This window comes from Typopeltis vanoorti, chromosome 25 (genome assembly GCF_054136105.1).
Source record: "Typopeltis vanoorti isolate ZY-2024b chromosome 25, IOZ_Tvanoo_1.0, whole genome shotgun sequence".
Classification (NCBI taxonomy): domain Eukaryota; kingdom Metazoa; phylum Arthropoda; class Arachnida; order Uropygi; family Thelyphonidae; genus Typopeltis; species Typopeltis vanoorti.
Window position 1 is genome coordinate 26,524,233 of NC_143573.1, and position 23,557 is coordinate 26,547,789.

At 35.7% G+C, this 23,557-nt stretch overlaps 1 protein-coding gene across 2 annotated transcripts in view; it reads left to right on the top strand.

Moving 5' to 3' along the window:
- LOC150092615 (sorting nexin-19-like) overlaps positions 1-23,557 on the top strand; it is a 252,772-nt gene that overhangs the window by 214,017 nt on the left and 15,198 nt on the right. For both annotated transcript variants that reach the window (XM_090414570.1, XM_090414571.1), the window contains one exon: positions 7,294-7,381. In XM_090414570.1, the coding sequence (XP_090270696.1) occupies positions 7,294-7,381 (88 nt within the window). The remainder of the gene's footprint in view (positions 1-7,293; positions 7,382-23,557) is intronic.

Here is a 23,557-nt window from a genome sequence, read left to right on the forward strand (position 1 = left end):
CAATGAGAAATTTAAGTTTGTAAAGGGTTGTTACCAGGTTAATGTGGAAGAAATTTTTCATAGAATGGGAGTTGAGGATAAAACAAGGGGGTACATACCTGCAAGTTGTATAAGGAGGGTGTGAGCAGGGCATAAGGAATGGAGGTTCTTTGAATGAAGTGTGGTCGGTCGGTGGAATGCTTTGTGTTGTTGTGGTGAATGCAGATACATTGGATGAGTTTAATGCATGGTTTGATGGGCTTTGTGTATAAGATTGTCTCCCATTATGAATCTTTTGACTCCATGTGTTAATAGTAATAATAATATAAATTTTACTTAACACAGTTATGAATGGTTCAGTAACTGCTTTCAGAACTTCTACCAGTATCTCATCTTCACTTGGCATCTTTCCACTATTAATGCCACCCATTGCATACTTAACTTATTTTAAAACATCAAGGTTATGATATAGAAGGATTTTATTCTTATGATCTGCCCTTTATTAAATAGTATAGTTCGCCCACAGATTCGAGACCCTTCGACATTTCTGCGCATGTCCCAAAAAGGAGAATCCATTCCGATAATTGGGTAATCAATCCGTCTTCAGGGATTAGTTTGTTTATTATTACATGTCGGAAAATTTAGCTTTTCTTTTACGAACATTGTATTTTTAAAGTGTAACTATTTTGCTTGTATAACAGTTGGAAAAATGTACATAGAGTGTTAGCAAAATTAAAAAAAGGTATAGCATAAAACAAAAATTTAACGTAATTTATTTTTAAGAAAGTTTTCTATAAAATAAAAATAATTATACAGAAAAACAGAAATTTTTTTCAAATGAACTTAGATATTCTAAACTTACAGTTGATAGAACTGAGACACTTTAATGCCCTAGACCGATTAATTATTTATGACTTGTTGTGACTCTTTTAACAAACCCATGCAAAAAAACGTTGGAAAAAAATGCCATTATCAAATCCTTTTAATCTTCATAGTCATCTGAATCGGTGTCTGAATTGCCATCACTTTCACTTAAATTGATCACCAAAGGTTTGCATAATACTTCGATAATTCCTTCTGTCCCAGTGCATATTTTCCAATGAGGTGACATGAGAGCAATATTTCCCCCAGTTTTGAACTTTATTACTTTCAATCGCCTGTTCTGAAAGCTTAAAAAGTTTCGACATGTCACCATCCCCAGTTACGTTGAGATGGCGAATGAAACTTTTCACTTCTGCCCAAACATACTCAATAGCATTAATATAGCAATAGCATTAAAACAAAATCCGATTTCATGAAGTATTTTCCTTAAAGTTTCTCTTTTCCAAGGAAAATTAATTTTTTCTTTAAGCACAGGAATCAGTTTTGGAACAGTTGGCACTCTTTTCTCGACCACGTAAAATTCGTGAATAGTTCTTCTTATAATGTCTACATCAAAATCATTCAAAGGTACAGTTTCGATGGGTTTCTTTCTCTGGCGCTTTTTTTAGGAGATTTAAATTTTGGCTTACCTTCACCTTTTGATTCCCTACGAATTCTTTTAACAGTCGACTCAGATACGATGCAATTGCACTTGCACGCTTTATGACTTGAGAAAGGGGAACAAGGAGACTGCCATTTAATGATTCTTTTTTGTAGAATGTCAGCACATTATTCAATATTCTTTTGCAAGAGCTACTGAAATGTTTAACAACAGAACTTGTTGACTGTACTGGATCCATCATACAAATTAATAGTAAAAAAAATGCAAAAAAGCAACATCAAAAATCAAGCTACTACTAGCTTTCTTTCTCCCCTTCAGCATGAATCGACTATTCTTGGCAAAATGCCAAGCAGAGATCTACAAACGGTGGGCGTACTATACTCATTTTTCATCTGTAAGGGCTATTAATTTATTTTGTCCTACAGACAACTCTTTTCTCGCTCTTTTTTAGAGAGATTGTTTTCTATTGTAATTCTGATTTTCCTTGTTCAAAAGTTTTGCATTTTTTTTTTGCATCCCTTTTTATATAGTTAATAAAATTCTGTTCTACTTATCTTGTCTAGATCTCTTAATTTCTCCTCTCATTGAGAAGGTTTAGGGTTTCTTTGGATAATTTTCTTTCATCCTTCTTTGTGTTAATTCCATCAGTCTCTCTCTCTGACATTATTTAGTAGGGTCTCTGTTATTACAGTATATGGTCATTTTTATCCAAGTCTTCATTCATATCAATATATTATAAAAGTTTTCTTCTATCTCTTTTTGGAATATATCTTTTTTTTTTTTTCTTTAAAAGATTTGGTAAATTAATACAGAGACTTTTATTTTAATCAGTTTTTAGTATTTTCTATCTTTGGTTAAAAACAATTTATGATCTCATTAATCAATGGTCACTACTTGTATTGAAATTATTTATTATATCTGTGTCTAGGACAATATACAGTATTTTCTGTTGGTTAAAATGTAATCTAAATTTTCATTAAGTTGAAACCTGTCCATTTGCACTTTTCTGTGTCCATTTCCGATTCTTCCTTTTTTTTTTTTTTGAATAAAGTATTCATTACTTTCTTTCATGGTGACAGTTTTTCCACTTGGTTATACTATAAACACAGCGTGAGAAAGGTGGATGCTCCAATAGGAGGTGAGAGCATGTGTAGGCAGGAAAGGAATGGGATCACCAGGGATCAAGAGAAAACAGTTGGAATTGAAAAGGGTTCTAAAATGAAGAAGCAGAAAGGGAAATGGCCCCAGTCTAGCATGGAAAGATCACATTGAGTGAGTGGTATCAGTGGAACTAGCTGTAGATCCAGAAATGAACTGTTCTGTTTGTATACCAATGCTAGAAGAATAAGAAACAAGGCAGATGAAATGATTGCACTAATTCCGTCTGTTCACCCAGAGATTGTCGGAATAAGTGAGACATGGTTGGAAGAGGATGACATCCTGACAGGAATAGAGATGGAAGGGTATGATGTGTTTCTTGAGGATAGAAAAGGTAAAAAGGGAGGGGAAGTGCTATTGATGATAGAGAAAGAGTTATGTCCATACAAAGTAGAGATGCAAGAGGGAAATAGGGCCAGTGGTTTTGAGGCAGTATGGTGTGAGATAGAGGTGAATGGAATCAAATACTTGGTGGGATGTTGTTATAGACCAGGTAATGTGGATGGTGGTGATAATGAAATGTATAGTCAAATTAGCCAAGCAAATAAGAAAAGGGTCATTATGGGTGATTTTAATTATGGCCATATAGACTGGAATGATGAGATAGCGACTGGAAGTAAAGAAAATGAGTTTCTTGAGTTTTTGAGGGATAACTACCTCAGACAGTATGTAACAGAGGGCACACGAGGATTATGTGTCTTGGATTTGGTCATCTCGTCAGAGGATGCAATTATAAATGAGGTGTCAAATCATCCACCAATTGGTGAGAGTGACCATGAGGTGATTTCCTGGGTGGTTGCCAGCAGTGTGAGGACCCCTGTGAGAAAAGGGTATATGTGGAACTACAAGGGGGGGGGATTATGAAGAGCTCAGGAGACAGCTTGTGGATGTAGCATGGAATGACGAGTTAGCTGGAAAAGAGATCAATGCAGCTTGGGGGATTTTCAAAAACTATCTAGCAGATGCAATGTCTAAATGTATTCCAAGGGTGAGAAAGTTAAATAAGGTAGGTGTAAGATGGATGAATAAAGAAATCAAGTATGCAATACAGAGAAAAAGGGCATTTTGGAGGCAGCATAAGAGAAGTGGAAATAACCAATTTCATGAGGTCTACAAAGACCATGCAAGGAGGGTGACTTGGTTGGTGAGAGTAGTTAAAGAGAGGTATGAACAACAGTTAGTTAATGAAGCCAAAAAGAATACTAGGGAGTTCTTTCAATATGTAGCCAGCAAAAGAAAGAATGATTATTGAAGGATGACATTGATTGGAGAAAATGGTATAAAGAAGCTGTTGCAGAATGTGTGGTGGAGATACTTATTGAGCAGTTCATAAAGATCTTTCAATGTTGTTGTGAATGTGACTTCGTGGAGAGATTGAGAGTAGTTGATGATGGGGAGGAGAGACCGACTGTAAGTGAGCAAGAGGTGTTTGGGGAGTTGAGTAAACTAGATGTAAATAAGGCTATGGGACTTGATAATATATCACTGCGTATTCTGAAGGAAAGTGCCAGAGAGTACACCTGCCTTGACATATTTTTTTAATATGAGTCTTGCACTTGGTCAAGTTCCTAAGGAGTGGAAGGAGGGCAAGATTGTGCCACATAAAGGAGGTCATCAAACTATAGGCTTATCTGTGTGTCAGGTGTTGTGATGTTGGAGAAGCTTGTGAGAACTAGGATCCAGAGTTGGTTAGACAACAATGGTATAATCTTTGATGAACAGCATGGATTTGCTAAAGGGAAGTCATGTTGTAGTAATCTACTTACTTATTACAATAAAGTGACTGCTTCCTTGGACAGAGGAGAAGGATACACAGTAATATACTTGGACTTCGCAAAAGCTTTTGATAGAGTACCTCATGATAAGTTGACAGTCAAACTAGAGTAGAGTAGTTGGATATTAGATTAGTGCATTGGATTGGAGACTGGCTATCTGATAGATATCAACAAGTTGTGTATGGGGATGCGATATCCAGGAAAAGGAAAGTCACTAGTGGAGTGCCTCAGGGGTCTGTTTTAGGGCCATTACTATTTAACTTGTATATTAATGATATTGGCAAAGATTTAGATGGAGATATTCAGTTATTTGCAGATGATGCAAAGTTGGGACGAACCTTAAAGAGTACTGAAGATATTGTGGCCTTGCAAGAAGACTTGAATAAATTGAGTGATTGGGCACGGAAATGGGGATGTGAGTTCAATGTTGCAAAATGTAAGGTTAGGTTAGGTATTTGGAAAACAAAAATAGAATGCAGGATTTATGCTTGGTGAGAATATATTGTTGGAGGTAGAGGAAATAAGTGATCTGGGGGTGATAGTGGATAAGGATCTAAAATTTAGGGGACACATCGCCAAAATTGTGAAGACAACACAAAGGCTTCTGGGAATGATGCGGAGGACACTGATGTGTAGACGTAGGGAGATTCTTGTTCTGTTGTATAAGGCTTTGATTGGGCCACACATGGATTATTGTGCCCAGATTTTGTCACTGGGTTTTCAGAAGGATGAAGAGATGTTGGAAAGGGTCCAAAGGCGACTGACTAAGGTAGTTTCTGACCTCTGGAATGTTGAGTATGAGGAAAGATTGTGAAGATGTAATTTGCAGAGTCTGGTGGACAGGAGGAAGAGGGGAGATATGATAGGGACCTACAAGTTGGTAAGGGGTTGTTATAAGATCATTGGTGGAGAAGTTCTACAGAGAATAGTGGGAGATCAGGGGAGAACCAGAGGTCATCCCTGGAAACTGTATAAAGAGGGTGTGAGTAGGGGAGTGAGAGGCATGTTTTTTTCGTGCAAAGTTGTGAATGATTGGAATGCCTTGCCTGAGAGCTTGGTGTCTGCAAGGAGTTTGAGTGTGTTTAAGGCTCGGTATGATGAGATGTATGTGTGATTAATGGACCTCCCAGATGAGTCTTTGACTCCATGAGGTCTTGGGGTAATAATAATAATAATAAAAATAAAATTAAAGATGCCATGAAATTATATTCTTGGTTTAATCCTTTATCCAAGTGTAAGCAAACAAAGTTTTCATGTGAAGTAACTTCACAACTAGGCTACTTGTATATAGAGGCAAATGACTTCACATCAGTTGCATTAGTATCCTATAATGCAATGCATATATCCTTACGGACATGTATGAAGGTTGAAACCAGTTTGGGTAGTGGCCCTTCCCATAATGCAGAGAATTATACAGGCCTCATATGTGCACAGATTTGGTTTCATATAGATGAGAATATGTTAGAAAAAGTCCATAGAAGATTGACTTATGTTATTTAACTGGGCTTTTGGAAAGGGGATATGAGACAATGCTATAGGAGGAAGAGAGAGGATATGATTGAGACGTTTAAGTCTGTGAAGAGTTGATAACAGGTTTATGTTTAAGAAATTGTTCATAGAATGGGGGAATGGGATAGAACAAGAGGATAAGTGTGGAAGTATAAGAAGGAAGTGAGCATGGGCGTAAGGAGTAGTTTCTTTGCATGGAGCATGGTAGGTCATTGGAATGCTTTGCCTGTTATTGTGATGAATGCAGATTCATCGAAAGAGTTTAAAGTACGGTTTGATGGGCTTTGTGTATAATAGGGTTTGCCTCCTGCAATGAGTCTTTTAGATTCCATGATAATCTGGTGTTAATAATTATATACAGACCTCTGCTTTCACCATATTCTGTTACTCTTTCTCCATTTTCTTTCCTTTGGCTCAGTCCATATTTTACAATTTCTGCTAGATGTGCATCAGTTTTACCTACTTTACCATTAAAGTCTCACATCAAAATTGTGTAGAATGCATCCTTGCTGTTTAGTATAGATGGTCTAGTGCTTCATAAAATGTATGTGTTTCTTCCTCTTTGTGATCTGTGGTTGGTGCATAAACTTGTATAATTCTTGATTTGTGATGTCTAATTATTTTAAGGTAGAGTTCTGCAATCCTGTTTTTTTTTTATGTATTATTATATCTTCTTCTAGTAATTACTCTTTTAGTATTGTTTGTCCTGATAACGAGCTATAATTATAGTTACACACACTTAATTTTCTGTTATTAATACTATTAGATTTTATGTTTAGTCTACTTATAGTGTTTTTCAAATTCTTTATTGAGAGCAGACCTCCCCAAAAGGTTTAAATCTGGTCTGCTATGTGGTTGAGAGAGCCACACTCGCGCTTTTTATATGCTTGTTATGGCCTTGGGTTCTGCAGTCTCCTTTATACTTGTTATTCATAATTTGAGGGGATACTTGGCTTACTTTTTCCTTGCTGACTAGGCTTTGTGAAAGGGTAGCCTACTTAGGTAAGGCAGATACCTGGGAGAGAAGGTAGGCTCACACTGTAGTGAAGAAGAAAGTTCTGTAAGACAGGAAAGGCACACTCTTAGCCATTGAATACTTTAACAGCATTGAGCAAAGTAGCAAGATGAAAATACGATACTGATAATATAACAACTGTATATCATGAGAAGTACGGCTTGTTCCTTCAGGTACCTTGGATTTGCCAATCTTGTGCTCACTAGAAATTGACCCCCCCACCTGAGGAAGGATGATAATTATTAGCACAAAAAAATTAATTTCTTTTTTTACTAAAGAATATTTATTTTAAAAAAATGATTGAAAATTCCATATTTTGCAGTTACTGTGATTCTAGTTCAATCAATAATTGCAACTGCAGTATTTAATTTTAGGAACCATACAATTCATACTGGGACCAACACAGTTAGAAGACAGTATACTACTCTTCATGGATTCTTTAAGTTATCCCTATCTCAACAGGTATTTGATTTCTATTCTGTTTAATTAAAACCATATAAATTGATATTTTAATTTTTATATGTTTTAAATTATTTGTATATTTATAAATATATTTCATTATATTTATCATCATAAATTGAGTTGAGAGACTTGAAAGGAGATATGAGGAAACGTAGAAGGCCAGTTGACATGAGGCAAATGAGTTACTAAAAAAGAGAAAATTATGATAATGATAGAAGGGGAGAGAAGGAGGGGGAACCAGGGAAAAAAGTATTAACAGGAAGTCAGGTAAGCAAGAGAACAAAGAGAGAGGGTGAAGGATGCAGATAAGCAAGGAATGAACAGATTAATGAGAAGTATGATGTATGGTGATTCAGTGATTGCTGGTGTGCAAAATAAAGGGTTAGTCAATATCAGTGATGGCTCGTGACTTCAAATTGTGGGGGTGCTGCAACTTTTGAAATATACATACATACTCTAAGGACAGTGTATATGTGTTTGGATAAAATATCAAAATTATGGTAAAAATTAAAAAAATGATTAAACATGAAAAAATATTGTTTATTATCTATAAAATTCAGTTTGATATAATTCAAAATTACTTAAAAATAAAATATATTCTTCTTGTTTTGTTTCATGAAAAAATATTGTTTATTATCGATAAAATTATACAGTTAGTATGATTCAAAATTACTTAAAAATTCTAAGGTCATAATTGTCAATAACCCCAATAATGCTCTAAAATAAAAGCTATAACAAATGTTATGTCTTTAATTGTAATGTCCAAATATTTAAAAAGACGGAGTAACACTCTACTGCTGGCGCAGACTTCATATAAACGGCAGTGAAACTGCACGATGGACAGTGCCGCATTACGCTAATAGCTGGGATCTCACTATGACGTGCATATGACGCTAGCAGCACTGTGTTTACCACAGTGCTGCTAGCGTCCTTCATCCTCCTAAGTCCCACAAGATGAATTTTTATTATTTTTTATACAAAATAAGAGCATTGTATAGGATTTTTGATGATAAAATTAAATATTACAATAAATACAAATAAATTAATAAATATATTTATATATCGTGAAAAATTGGAGGTGCTGCAGTTCCGCTGCCTATGCACGAGCCATCCCTAGTCAAAATGACGTGAGCAATTTCTGCATATTTTTAAAGAAACAATTAGCGATAGGAAAATGCAACATGCAGTAATTAAAAAAGAAACTCAAAGAGTTTCATATTATGCATGTGCAAGAATGTATTTTTATAGCTACCACCACAGCATTCAACCATTGTAGAAAAAAGACAAGATGACTATTGGACCAGAATGTGCTTTTTGCATTTTGGAACTTCATAGCACAAAGTCCGTTAATACCATGCAGTGAGCATTTAGAAGAAAGTACGGAAAATGGCCTCCAGCTGTGAATTCCATTCATAAGTCACCATCATTATCATCATCGTCATCATTCCTGATAAATACCCTCAAGGGGTGTACAGGATATGATAGTACTACATGAAAAATTTACATCATTACTAACTTTCAATCTACAATTTTCCTCCAAATCAGTCATTACTTGTCAAGACTCCAATCTTATCAGATCTTGTATTTCTATCATCTAAGGCACTTTTTACCATATCAATCCACCTATATCTTGGTCTTCCTCTGGGTTTTTTTCATGCCAACCTGGCAGAGAACACTTGTTTTGCTAATCTTTCCTCTCCCATTCTGTTTAAGTGACCATACCACCTGAGATTAGCTCTGCTAACACATTCCTGGATGTTGACAATGTCAAGTTCTTTCCTAATATCCTCGTTTTTAATATGATATTGCCATTGATGCCATCTGTTCATGCCCCATCTTTCTCAGGACTCTCATATCTGCAGTCTCTAGTCTTTGATCAAGTGTTTTACTTCTGACCCAGCTTTCAGATCCATAAGTTAAAATTGGTTTGAACACTGTCTTGTATACAGCTAATTTAGTATTTTAGTTAATTTCTCTCTTATTCCATATAAATTTATTCAATTGATTTCCTATCATTCCAACTTTGTTGATTCTATTGTCTATTTCCATATTTAATTTACCATCTTCACTAAAAATTGTATCTAAGTAGCTGAAATGTTTTACTTGTTCTATAGGTTCTCCATTCACAATGCAGTTGAAATTATTATTATTATTATTAGACACCTCCAGGGAGTCCAAAGACTCATCAAGGGAGGGCACCTGTTCCACAACTCTGTCTCCACCACTCAGTCCACCAACTGACTGCAACTACATCAATGCCATATACCACCAACCACCGCCACTAATATTTCCAAAACAATCACAAACATCCATGCCGATAACAGGATTCGAAACCGCAGCCTTTTGGCTAGAGAGTGGATACACTAACCACTCAGCCAGCTGACACAAATATTTTTAATCTTTCTGCCTATTTTCATTGTCTTTGTCTTTTTAATGCTGACCTTCAAACCATAATTATTACAACAGCTATTCAATTTAGTCAGGAAGCCATGCATACTTCTACTGTATTTATTTAAAAGTCTAATATTGTCTGCATAAAGTAAAGATCTGAGATTGACATCACCAATTTTGATCTCAAGTTTAATACCACTTTCCTTCAAAATGTGATCCATATATATATAATGAATGAATAAAGAGGGGATAATGTACATATTTGTCTGGCACCAGATTTAATATCAAACCATCTTCCTGTACCAAACTTAAATACAGATCTTTGTTGTATTCCCATGAATTCTCAGCATTTGTCGCAAAGTGAAAATCTGATCCTGACAGCCTCTATTTGGCTTGAATCCAGCTTGTTCTTCACCAAGCTTCCCTTCCACAATCCTTCTCAACTGTTTCCCAAGTATACTTGCATATATATCTTACCAGGGAACACTCAGTAATGAAATACCTTTGTAATTTTCACATTCATTTTTATTTCCCTTTTTATATATGGGTACTATGAGAGCTCTACGCCAATCATCTGGAACTCGTCCCTCTGTCCAGGCCTTCTGAACTATGCAGTGCACCCACCGTAAACTTTCATACATCTATAGTTGAGCATTTATGGTTTAATATCATCTACTCCTGCTGCCTTTCCACATTTCAGGCTTTTGATGGCTTTTTCTACTTCAAGTATGGATATATATTCCTGACTGCATGCCTGGTCAGTGTTTTTTTACCACTGTGCTGTCATCACTGCTTGATTTAGCAACACTTCATTTAGCAATTTTTCGAAGTGATTACTCCATACTTCGACGATATCGTTTTCTCCTGTTTTCGTGTTACCTTTATCACCTCTAATTCCTTTTGCAGTACTCTTTCTTCCATTTCTGAGCTTATTCATCAACCTCCAGAATATCTTGCCATCTTCTTGATATTTATATTCTGTGTTCTTGTTTAGCCAGTTTTACACAGTGTTTAGTTTTCTTACATTTGTCTCTGTATTCTCTAAGAGCACAAGCTGACTTATTTGCCAGGAACTTTTGATATGCTTTCTTCTTTTCCTTCACTGCCTCTTTAACTTCCTGTGTCCACCAGGGAGTTCTGATTTTTCTATCCTTGCAGACAACCTCACCACATGTTTCTCTGACTGAATCAATCACGGTTTTCTTCAGGCCTCGCCACTGAATCTCCAAGGTTTGGTTCCTGTTGTCAAACTCTTTCATTTTTTCTTCAATCATATTTGTGTATTTTAGTCTACAGTTCACATCTGAGAGCTGCTCAACTTTTATTCGCTTTAAAACTTTCTTACATGTTTTTCTTTTCAATATGAAATTCAATTTTATCCTGCTCAAGACTAAGTGGTGATTACTTCCAATTTCAAATTCTCTGTACACTCTGGTGTCCTGCACAAGGGAGAAAATATCACTATCAACAATAACATAGTCAATGAGACCTTTCTTATTCCATGCCTCTTCTCTCCATGTGAATTTTTGCACATTTTTATGTTGGAACATTGTGTTAGTAATAACCAGTCCATGTGCTGAACAGAAATCCAACAGGTATTTGCCATTATTATTAGCTTTGCTCTTTTCTCCAAATTTTCCCAAAATATTTTTCTATGGCTGACAATCATTTCCTACTGTGCTATTTAGATCCCCAACAAGGACCAACTTTTCCTTTTTCACAATTGTCAGTTGCTTTATCTAAAGCCTCAAAAAATTCTTCCACTTCTTCCTTAGTAGAACCTTCTGGTGGTCCATAGGCACAAATAAGTTTCATTGTCCAGTTCCCCCATTCTGATATTTGTCCACATCACTCTACTTGAGCCTGCCTGCTATTCAAGGAGATTAGCCTCATATTTAGTGTTGAATACTATGGCTACTCCTTCTTTTCCTTGATTGTCATTGCCTGAATATAACATTTTGTATTTATTGCTCAGAAAGATTTCACCAGTTTTTGCCTTTTTTGTTTTAGTCACCCCTATTATGTCGATCTGGCACTTATCTAATTCTTTAGCTAGCTCCATCTGTTTGCCATTCAGGCTTCTTATGTTGATAGTACCGATCTTGATCTCTGGTGATGTTGAGTTGTGATGGGTTTTAGGATTTGTTCCAGTAGCTGACTTTTCGCTGTTTTTTCCTGGTTTTCTGGCGAAAACAATGGGGGCCCTTGTTTAACGGGTGACTCTCCACCCTGCATGAATTTCTGTTATGTTGTGTCATCATTTGAAATTTTGGTTTAAGCCAATAAGAATGCAATTTTGTTGGCTAAATCCCAAATTGCCAGCCCATTCTCATCCATTCAGTATCCAGGTAGATACCTAAAAGGGTGCACCATGAGAAGTGAGGATTGGACATTAGGTCGGAAGCCCTGGTTGGTTCTCCACATTTCTTTAAAGGCTATGTGGGGTCTCCTCTCAGTTATATAGCTTTGACCCTTAAGCACCCTCCCCCCCCATTTCTGCATATTTTTAAAGAAACAAGTAGTGATAGGAAAATGCAACATGCAGTAATTAATATAAGTGGGAAAATTGATAAAAGTGATAAAATATAAGTGCATCTATAAAGGGAAGAGTCCAGACTGACCACATGTAAGTGATGAAACAGTTGATCATGTTCAAAAGTCGTTTCTTTGAAGTGCAATGAAGTCGACACAACAGTGCAGCTGTGAGCAAAACTTACCACAGAAAAGTGTGGCAAATTCTGTAGAAACGCTTTGATCTCCGTCCGTATTGTTTATATTTACTGCAGGCTATTACACAGAATGATAAGTTGCCTCTCTTTCTGCTCAGACATTATGGCTTACATCGAAGTGGATCAAACATTCATGTCAAGAGTGTGTTTCAGCGATGAAACCACATTTCATTTGTCAGGAAAAGTGAACTGACACAACATCTGTGTATGGGTTTCTGAAATCTCCCATGCAACTGTCGAACATTTGAGGGATAGTCCAAAGGTAAATATGTTTCATGCCCTGACAGAAAATTAAGTTTATGGACCTTTCAGTTTGCTGAAAAAAATGTATCTGGAATTGTGTTCTGTGGCATGTTGGAGATGACTATTGCAACAACTTCTGAAAGACTGATCCAATACTGTCTTTCAGCAAGATGGAGCACCACCGCACATCCATCATGAAGTCATGTCCCTTTTGAACATCCAGCTTCCTAGCAAATGGATAGGCTGAGTGGACCCTATAATCTGGCCCCCATAGTCACCTGACCTTTTCCTCTTGGGCTATGTAAAGGACAAAGTTTATGTGCTGCCTTTGCCGCAAAACTTGGTTGATTTGAAGGATCTCATACGCAGAGCTTTAGAAACAATTGATCATGAGATGTTGGTTTCTGTATGGCAAGAAGTTGCATATTGTATTGACATGTGCTGTGCAACACATAGTGCATGTATTGAACTTTTATAAATCAAGTACAAAAACTGTTTGTTACTATTTCAACTAATGCAAGTTTCATATTGTTATGTTCAATTGTTTTTGTTCAATAAATGTTTCTAATTGCTCATGTCATTTTGACTCACTCTGTAGAATGCTAGAGGAGTGCTTGCATGGAGGAATGATAAACAGTGTGACTATGGCAATTAAGCATTGTGAACATGTAGGTGAGATGATAGTGATGGTCATTGCAAATGACTTGAGAGGTAGTGTGAATTTGAGTGGGAAGAGATCTGAGATTAATGTTTGAATAACTAAATATATTTATTCATTGAATTAATGAATGAATGACATGATAGCAAGAATGTGTCGAAAGAGAGGCTTGGATTATGTAGATGCCTGGAGTACATTTGACAATAGAAGAGATCTGTATGTAAGGGATGGGCTGTATTTGAACATGGAAGGACACATGTAAAGATAGTTGGTCTCTGGGCAAGCAGGAGGCTTGGAGGCAGGGAAACAAGAGTTGACCAGGAGAGACTGAAGAGTGGTAGTTACATTTTATGAAACTCTGTTTAGTCCACATCTGGGTTACTGTGCTGATATCTGAAGGGAATAATTAACCTTGGAAATGATACAGAGGCAGATAACAAAAACAATATCAGGACTGTAAAATGTTAATTTTGAGATTAGACTGAGGTCATATGGACTCTAGTTTTTGATGGATAGAAGACAAAAAGGTGATATAATTGAAGCATTTAAACTGTTGTGAGATTATAGGATCGACACTGAGGAGATCGTTCATATGGTAGAACATATGAAGGATCTCCCCCAGAGGACCATGGGAACACAGTTGGACCATGGAATGCATTGCATTAAATAAATTAGAATTTATTTAAATAAATAGATTTATTTATTGAATTAAATAGATTTAACTCAATTTATTAATGTTAAATCCAAAAGGTTTCAGATGATTACTGTTTATTAGCAAAAAGTTGATTATGTATTGAATATGTCAGATGGTTATTATTTAGTCACAGAATTTGTATTGTTTTCTAAAAGATTATTTACTATTTTAAATACTCCTATAATTTGTGAACTACAATTTTAAACAAAAGAGTTCATATATGTTATCATATGTAAGTCCAAAAGAAGGCTTGTGACTAGTGGTGTGCTGCAGGGTTCTATTCTTGGACCACTGCTATTTAATTTGTTGATGCCATAATTTTGCAGGATGATTTGGATAGATTGGCAGACTGGGCTAAGTAGAATGGATGTCAATTTAATGTGGCAAAGTGTAAGGTTATGCATTTTGGAGTGAAAATATTAGCAGCAGTATACCACATTTGTGGAACTGTACTCCAGGAAATTGATGAAACCAGTGATTTGGGAGTGTTGGTGGATAGGGAGTTGAAGCTTAGGGTTTAGGGTTACTGAAGAATACTTTGATGAGCAGAGACAAGCAGGTTATTGTTCCTCTTTATCGAGCCTTGATAAGACCCTATCTTGACTACTGTGCCCAGATCTGGGTGCCAGGGTTTTTTCTTGATGAAGGGAGGAGGTAGAGAGGACCAGAGGCGAGTGACCAAGATGGTACCTTACTAGAACAGGTTGAAGATCTGAGGGTTACAGAAATTGGTTGATAGGTGGAAAAAGAGGTGATATGATTGAGACATTCAAATTACTGAGAGGTTTTTACAAGATTAATTCAGAGGAGATTTTTCAGAACTGGCCTGGAGATGGGAAGACTTGGGGCCATCCATGAAACTGAGCAAGAGTGTAGTTAGCAAGGGTGTTATAACTAGGTTTTTTACTCGGAGAGTGGTGAATGAGTGGAATAAACTGCCATAGTCTGTTGTGGGTGCCATGACTGTGAATGAGTTTAAAGCAAAGTATGATTGATACTGTGTGAATGCTGAATGGTTCTTGACATGATGTTTACTCGATGAGTCTAAGGATTCCTTGGAGTTGCCCATAATAATAATCATAATGTTTCATGCTTGCAGAGTAGGATCTGAACCATTTAGTAATACTACTTCTTTCTCTCATTGATTTAGGGAAAATGGCATACTTTAGTCTCATGCCATCACTTGCTGATTTTCAAACTCTTCTATATGAAAAATTTGGTACTGTGTTATTGCCCATTCAACTGATGTTCTATCCATTTCTGTTTATATATATATATATATATATTTATCAGTGGCATCACATGTCTATTTTGGTTGGGTCTGTGCTGTCGTGTGGCTTATGCAACATGCGCTAAAAAATTCACATCGATTTGACTGTATGATTGCATTTTTATTGATGGATGTAAGTTTTAAGCAATGAATTAGCACTCATCTTAATTGGTGCATTGTTGCAGTTAATTGTAACAAAATCTGCGTGGAGTGGAGAACAATGTGTTTGTTTTAAGATTTATTAGAAATTTGGTAAATTTGGAAGAGGAGGACGAGGCTTGCCTCCTATGACCACAATCATACAAACCATAAAAGCTCTGGTAGAAAATGGGACATTCAGTAGATTATTAACACCATTTCCTATTGTAAATATGGCCAAAAAAAGTTATAAATTATTTATAGAAAATTATATATTAAAAATTTGTCTATATCAGCATTCTAAACATCAATTTACACTTCACAAACACAAAACAGATGAAACTCAGTAAACAAAAACAGCAACTCATGACAAATGACAACGTTCAGTTGGATTGGTTGACACGATGACCAGTCACAGCCACTGATACGGATGCTATTTTCTCCATGCATACCCTGCGTCGTCTTCTGGGTGGTTTAAAAACACTGGAACGCTAAGAATTTGGCCTGCTGTGCCATTTGTACATCTGCTGAATGGGCTCAAAGGTGTTCCTGTTTGTGAGTACATACCTGGGCTATTAATTCGAATGTGATGCAATGCTTACACTTTGAAAAGTGTCCTCTTCATGAAGCATTATTATATTATGTTTAATTTTAGGAATTACGCGAAGCAGAAAACAATTAGAGGAATCTTTAACAGGAATAAATGTAAAAATATAATATTGGTAATATTGCTATTAGTGGGTGTGCCCATCCTGAATATATGCCACTGATATATATATATGTGTGTGTGTGTGGCAGGCAAATATTCCAGGTGTGCAGTGCTCATCCACCAAATAGCAATATCACCGATATTATATTTTAGCATTTATTCCCATTAAAGACTCCCCTAATTGTTTCCAGACTTCACATGATTCCTAAAAATAAACACAATATGCTTCATAAAGAGGACACTTTTCAACCTGTAAACATTGCATCACATTTGTGTTAATAGCCTGAGTGTGCATTCAAAATGCCATGCACCTTTGAGCTCTTTGAAAAGATGTACAGATGACTCAGCAGGTCAAATTCTTAGCATTCTAGTAGTTTTAAACTGCGAGGCAGGGTGAGCTCTGAGACGATAGCACCTAGAAGCTGTGATTCGTTATTGTGTCAACCAATCCAATGGAACGTTGTCATTTGTAATGAGTTGCTGTTTTTGTTTTCTGAGTTTCATCTGTTTTGCATGCATGAAGTGTGAAATGACATGGTTGGCAAGTTTTTATACATGATATAGACAAGTTTTTAATATATAATTTTCAATATATTTATAACTTTTTGCCTATATCTACAATGGGAAACATTATTGTAATCAAAGGAGATAAGCCTCGTCCTCCTCTTCCAAATTTTACACCTTTGAGTAATTCAAATACCAACTAAATATAGCATTCTCTATTATTGTTTTCTAGTATACAGTATCTTAAAACAAATGCATTCTCTGCTCAAATTTGGTTACAATTAATTGATAAATCAAAGTATTCAAAATTATCCAACAATTAATTGCATTAGACCAATTAAAATGAGCAATGATGTGATGCAGTTAAATCAATGAGAATTTTCTAGCACTAGTTGCATAAGTCACATGATAGTACACCCAAACGAAATGGGCAAGCAATGCCACCGATATATACATATGTTTGTGTGTGTATGATGTAATTGATTGACTCAGCTAAGAGATAAAAATAGAAACACTAGTTCAGTCTTCTTAGAAGACTTCATCAGGTGCATAACATGAGAGAAATATCAACAAACATTGCGAGAGAAAATTTATACATTAAAACGCTAATGTATTAACAATTGAAGGTGTTCTGTATATCTCTTCGTTGTTGCGCATGTGCACATGATAAAGATCTCATGAACAAAGTTGGATAGCAGTGCAATAACAGTCTGTGAGATTATAATCATGGTTAGTGTTGATGTTTTGGATTAAGGACGATTTCTTTAGATTCTACAACTTTTCTTTTCAGTTCATCATAGCATCGAAAGATGTTTACCGATTTGTTCCATGACTGGGTGAGTGATCGAGTTTTCGTCATTAGTGTCAGCAGAATTGACGGTTAGACAGAGCATTGGCTATAGTTCTGCCTTATAAGATGTCTCTCTTATGTTCCTCTAGATATAAATCGATGGATTTTTCAGTCTGGCTAAAATAAGGCATGTTGCAGTTGCACCAAATACAGTAAACACCAGGATATTTTAAGTTATGTTTTTGTTTGGGTGTACCAAGTAAGGAATGGAGCTTGGGTAGAGGAGAAAAAGAAGTCCGGATGTTAAATTTTTTTGAGAACTTTAGCTAACTTTAGAAACAGAACTTATATATGATAGGATATATAGCCTTTTTCATTATTTCTATCTTCAATATGGCAAGGAGGTGGATTGCATAATAGCTTTTTGTTTGTTTTGAATTACCATTTTCTTTGTTGATATCCTTTTCTTCACGGAGGAGGGAGCAAGCACGTTTGCCTAGCATAGAAATAATGGCAAGTTTTTGAGGTTATAGTGATAGGACTGTGCATGGAGATAGGAGAGCCTTCTGCAGTAAATTGGATTTTCGGGCATTGACAGCTTGACTGCCAGTGGAGCAGGAGGCAAGTTTATTACATTTCATTCTTATGAAGTCTGCTTTGGAATTGTTGATAACTTTTTTTACATGTTTCTGGTGATTATGTAAGCTGAATAAGAAGTTAGAGTTTTTTAAGCCATTGAATATAAGCTGCATTTTTATCATCGATAGCAGAGGCATTTTTTGTCATTGTTTTGAGAACCAGGGCTTGGATACAAGTTAGGGGTTTGCAGTGGAGTGGAGAATGAAGTCTCTCATTCTATTGAAAATTATTTTGGTTATTAGTTCAGTGTAAGTATTTGAATTGGAAGGATCAAAACAGTAATCTGACCATGGAAAAGTGGTTATATATAGTTTATTTATATATAAAAAGTTTGGAGGTTATCCCTGTGGTGCAATTATGGTGCCATAGGGTATGAGGCTGAGATTGGATGGTAGGAGGAGGATCTGTTGAGAAGGAGTCTTGAATAAGATTGTGATCAGAATTGCCAAGGAGCAAGCTAGATAAGAAAAGGTCAAGAATGTTGGTACAAGGTGATCTTAAAGTCGTGCAACCCAGAAATAACACACAACTGTTTCAAGGTTAATTACAAGTATATGAAAAATGAAACATCTACAAATACAGGTCATAATCAGACCTTTATCACCTAAGAAGAATACGAACCTCATTATAGCATATGTTGAAAGTGATCACCTCCTTTGTGAATGCAAACTCATGCTCTTTTTACTAGGTTTGATGCTACCTTGTGAAGCACCTGCACACTGATGTTTTCAATTGCTGTTGAAATGTTCATTTTTAGTTTATCCAGTGTGTGAGGATTATTCTGATAAACAACACCTTTGAGATACACCCAAAAGAAAAAAATCTCATGATCGTGGAGGCCACAAATCTCTTGAGATGAGACTGTCACCAAAAACTTCTTGCTTGCAAAAAAGGTATGATACTATTCAACTTGTGGCACCTTTCTGGAACGAACAGTGGTGTTCACTGACATCAAGGAGTGCCACGAACTGTGTGATGATGTCTTGGTAGATGGAACTATTCGCAGTCATGTCAAAGAAAATGGGTCCCGCTATACGACAGCATGATATTGCACACCAAATTCCAATTTTTGGAGGACGCAAAACTTTTTCATAAAAAGCATGTGGATTTTCACATGACCAAATCCTGTTGTTTTGACTAATCATATACCCACTTAGGTGAAACTAGGCCTCGTCACTTAAGAAAACTGTATCAAGCATTGCTGTACCACATTCTTCAATGAATGAGGGTAACTATCTACAGAAGATTATTCGTTTGCCTTTATCTGGGTCCTTCAGTTGATGGACATGATATGGATGATGATAATCCATTTGATTATCATCAGTCAAAATGGAGGGTTTTCCGGAGTGATTCATATCTGCAACAAATCCAATTTCCCAAAAATGCTGCTAATCTTGTTATTGTCGACTTCTGAGGGACTGCTGTACTGATATTTCTCACAAAATTCCTCACCAACATATGCATAAGAACGATTAGCAAAATAACTTTTCAGAATGAAAACTCATTGCTGCTGGGAAAAAGACATTTCATTTCTGCAGTGAACAAAAGCTACACTGAGAACAACGTGTACACATCACAGTGAACTTTGCATCTCTGATAGTTTGTAATAATATGATGGTGACATCTAGTGGTGTAAAGAATGATTATAACGATTTGGAAACAATTGGTACAAATTCAAACTTTTGATTGCACAACTTAAAGATCATCTTGTTTGAATGATATTCTGGTTGATAGGTGACTATTTGTTAGGTCATGATTAATGGCAACTTCTCTTCCAGCTGGATCTTTGAAATATTTACAGTATTTACTTATATTGTAATTTATTTGGCTTTATATTAAGAGAATGTAGAATTTGATCATTTGTTTTCAGGTACCACATGGTATTATCCAGTTGTGTTTGAGAGGAATTTCATTTCTGCACTTTGAATTTATTTCTCATCTTTCTTTTTTTTTATAGTTCATGTTCCACTTCCATATAATTAACATGGCTTTTGTGGAATATTATATAGTCTGATTCTAGTATGCTTTTGCTTTGGATGGCTATTCATTGATTATGCCATTTACTTTAACAAAATTTAATACCTGAATGTTCATATTTTTTTATCTTCCTATGTAATTTTTATATAATAGAGTACATCCCAGATCATACTACTTCTAATATTTTATCATCCATCAGTTTTTTCTTATTGAGTTTTTTTTTTTTTAAATGCCGTTTTCTTTCTTTCATTGGATATTTTCATATCCTACTATTCGGAATTAATTTACTGATTTTCCTATTGATGTATTATTATTTTGTGTCACACCTCCACAGACTCATCACATGAAGGCACACCACTATACACAATGCTTTGTCTCCACTATGTAATCTTTCATCCATGCACAAGCACATATACATACAATGACCCTACCCACCATCTACACGCACTATCAGCTGTCTGACACATTTTCCTCTGACCAGGTGCAGGGTGACAGACCTGAGTTTCCAGGATAAAAAAAAGCCTACTACCTCCATCTGAGATCATCTAACCTGACTTCAGTTGAAAAAAATCCACACAAAGATTCTTCTCATCACAATAAGATTTGAATTCAGGTCATCTCCAGTTGAATTAAGGTGTCCCATCATTCTTCCAGCTGTGCTACAGAGGCACATATTTTATTCTAGAAATAGAAAAAAATAGAAATTAGCTTCTCTAATTTCACTTCATATAACCAGTGGAGAAATAATATTTAGAAGGTCATGCAAATATTTTAAACCTTATGCTTATACCATTCCCTGGGGGTGGAGATTGGAGCAGGAAAAAGACCCTTTGGGATCAATCGTGTTTGGCTAACCTTTCCTTTCCAATTCTGTTGAATTGACCATACCACTTGCTCTGCTATTCACATTCCTGAATGCTAACAGTGTAAAATTCTTTCCTAATGTCTTCATTTATAATATGATTGATGGCATCTGTTTACTTCTCAGATTTTATTCACAAGTCTCATATCTGTGGTTTCTAGTTTTTAATCAACTATTTTATTTCTAATTCAGCTCTTGGATCTATATTTATGTTAGAATTTCTTTTAAATACTGGTCTTATGTACTGCTAGTTTAGTAGTGTTTTGCCTAATATTTCTTTCTTATTCCATATAAATTTATTCAGATGATGTTCCCCATGATACCAGCTTTTCTTATTCTGTTACCAGATTCCATATTTAATTTGCATTTTCACTAAAAATTGTCCCTAAATATTTATATTTTAAATATTTAGAACCTAAATATTTACGAAATAAAAGATCCACATTTTCACACATATGAACAGAATTCAGCATAAAACAATTAAACATTTTATGGTATGTACGCGGGTGGTCTGAAAAATTCTTGGCCTGACAATGAAAAAACAAATTTATAATTTCAAAATTATTTTTATTTTTCAATATAATATCCCTTACAACTAATACATTTATTCCAGCAATGCTCCACACCATTATCCTGTCCATGTAGTGGTTCTCAGCAAGATCTGCAAAATACACCTCTACAGCTGCAATCATCTCTTGATTCGAAGACAAATGCTGACCAGCAAGGAAGAGTTTTAGTTTTGAGAAGAGATAGAAGTTGGAGGGAGCCAAATCTGGGGAATAGGGTGGATGTTCCAACAATTCATAGTGCAGATCCCTTAATTTTCCCATTGCCAAAACACCTTTGTGGGCAGGTGCAAGATGTCTGTGTCCTGATGAAAGATGATTTTTTTCTTCTGCAAACTGGGTCTTTTCTCACGAATTTTTTCATCTGGTCTGGTTAAAAGATCAGAATAATATTCCCCCGGTTATTGTTTTACCCTTTTCAAGATAATTAATAAACAAAATGCCTTTAGCATCCCAAAACACTGATGCCATGACCTCTCCTGCTGATGGAACCGATTTGTCTTCTTTGGCACTGAATAACTGGCTTATGTCCACTGTTATGACTACTGTTTGGATTCTGCTATGTAATGGTGAATCCAAGTCTCATCCGTAGTAATAAATCAATGCACAAAATCAGTTTTATTCTTGTGAAAACGCTGCAACCACTGTTCGGATATTTCTATGTGAGTGCATTTTTGATCTGCTGTCAGCAAACGCAGCACCCATCTTGCGCAAAGCTTTTTCATTTACAATTCTTCATGCTAAATATATCCTACACATTCTTTTGAATTGCCTATAGTCTCAGCAATTTCGTGCACTTGATCAATGATCTCTGGTGTTACATTTTTTGGACGTCCTTCACTTGGATCATCTTCAAGGCCGGTATGGCCACGTTTAAGCTCGGCAGCCCATTTCTTAATTGTCAAAAACGAAGGAGAAGAGTGCCCATAAACTTTTAGGAACTTCAAATTAATTTCTTTTGGCATTAAACCTTCTTTTACAAAGAATTTTATAACCACATGATACTCGATTTTATCCATTTCAAAGGATACAGCCAACACCTTTGCTTCAGACAGCTGTATAAAACAAACTACTTGATAGAATGACTTGCAGTTTCATATGGATGCACTTATAACAGATGTACCAACTTATAAAAAAAAAATAAAAATCTTGCCAATAGTGTTGCTATCTATGGTCGAGGCCGAGAACTTTTCAGACCACCTTCGTATATGTAGATCCTTTTTTTCCCCTTATAACAGTACGCCTCCAAGAGAGCAACATGTAGTTATCCCGTTTCTTGGTTTGTCCAACTCGTTTCAAAGAAGAGAAGAGAAGAAGAAACCTCCTGATCTCCCCCCCCCCCATATCTTACAGCTTTGTATAGAACATTTACATTTGATGATCTTAGTGTGTGTTTATAATTGTCTTTGTAAATCTTGCAACCAAACTATAACTAAAACTTTAAGAATGTTTGTAAATGACATGATTTTATAATTGCTAATTTAAAAATGGACCTATAGACAATTTTGAAGAAAAAAACCTGAACTTCTTTTCAGTAGGAATAATTGGAGTCTTGCAGCTTTTAATTTTATGCCTTAAACTTTCATATTTAATTATTAGTTTTTATCTAATGAATTATGCAATACAGTATATAGAGTTGGTTTATCTTTATAATTGAAGATAAAGAGGCTAAGCCAAAATCAAATGTATATCCACCCTACATTACAAGAGATGAAAGGATCTTTATTAGAGCTTTTTAACTGAAGATGAGTGAGCCCGTCAAAGATGATTAACTCTCCTAAAGCATACCAACATGCTTAATATTGCTGAGTGTGCCCATTTTTCAAGCACAAAAAGGTGCCTGAAAAGCAGACCTGTAGATATTTATCTTGATACAACCAAGACAGAACCCAATAACTAGGCTTGCTACGAAGTCTAAACTGCTATTGTAATTTATGTTTAAGATATATAAGATATAATTTTGAAGTGTTGTTAGTTTATATATATTATATATGGATCCCATACAC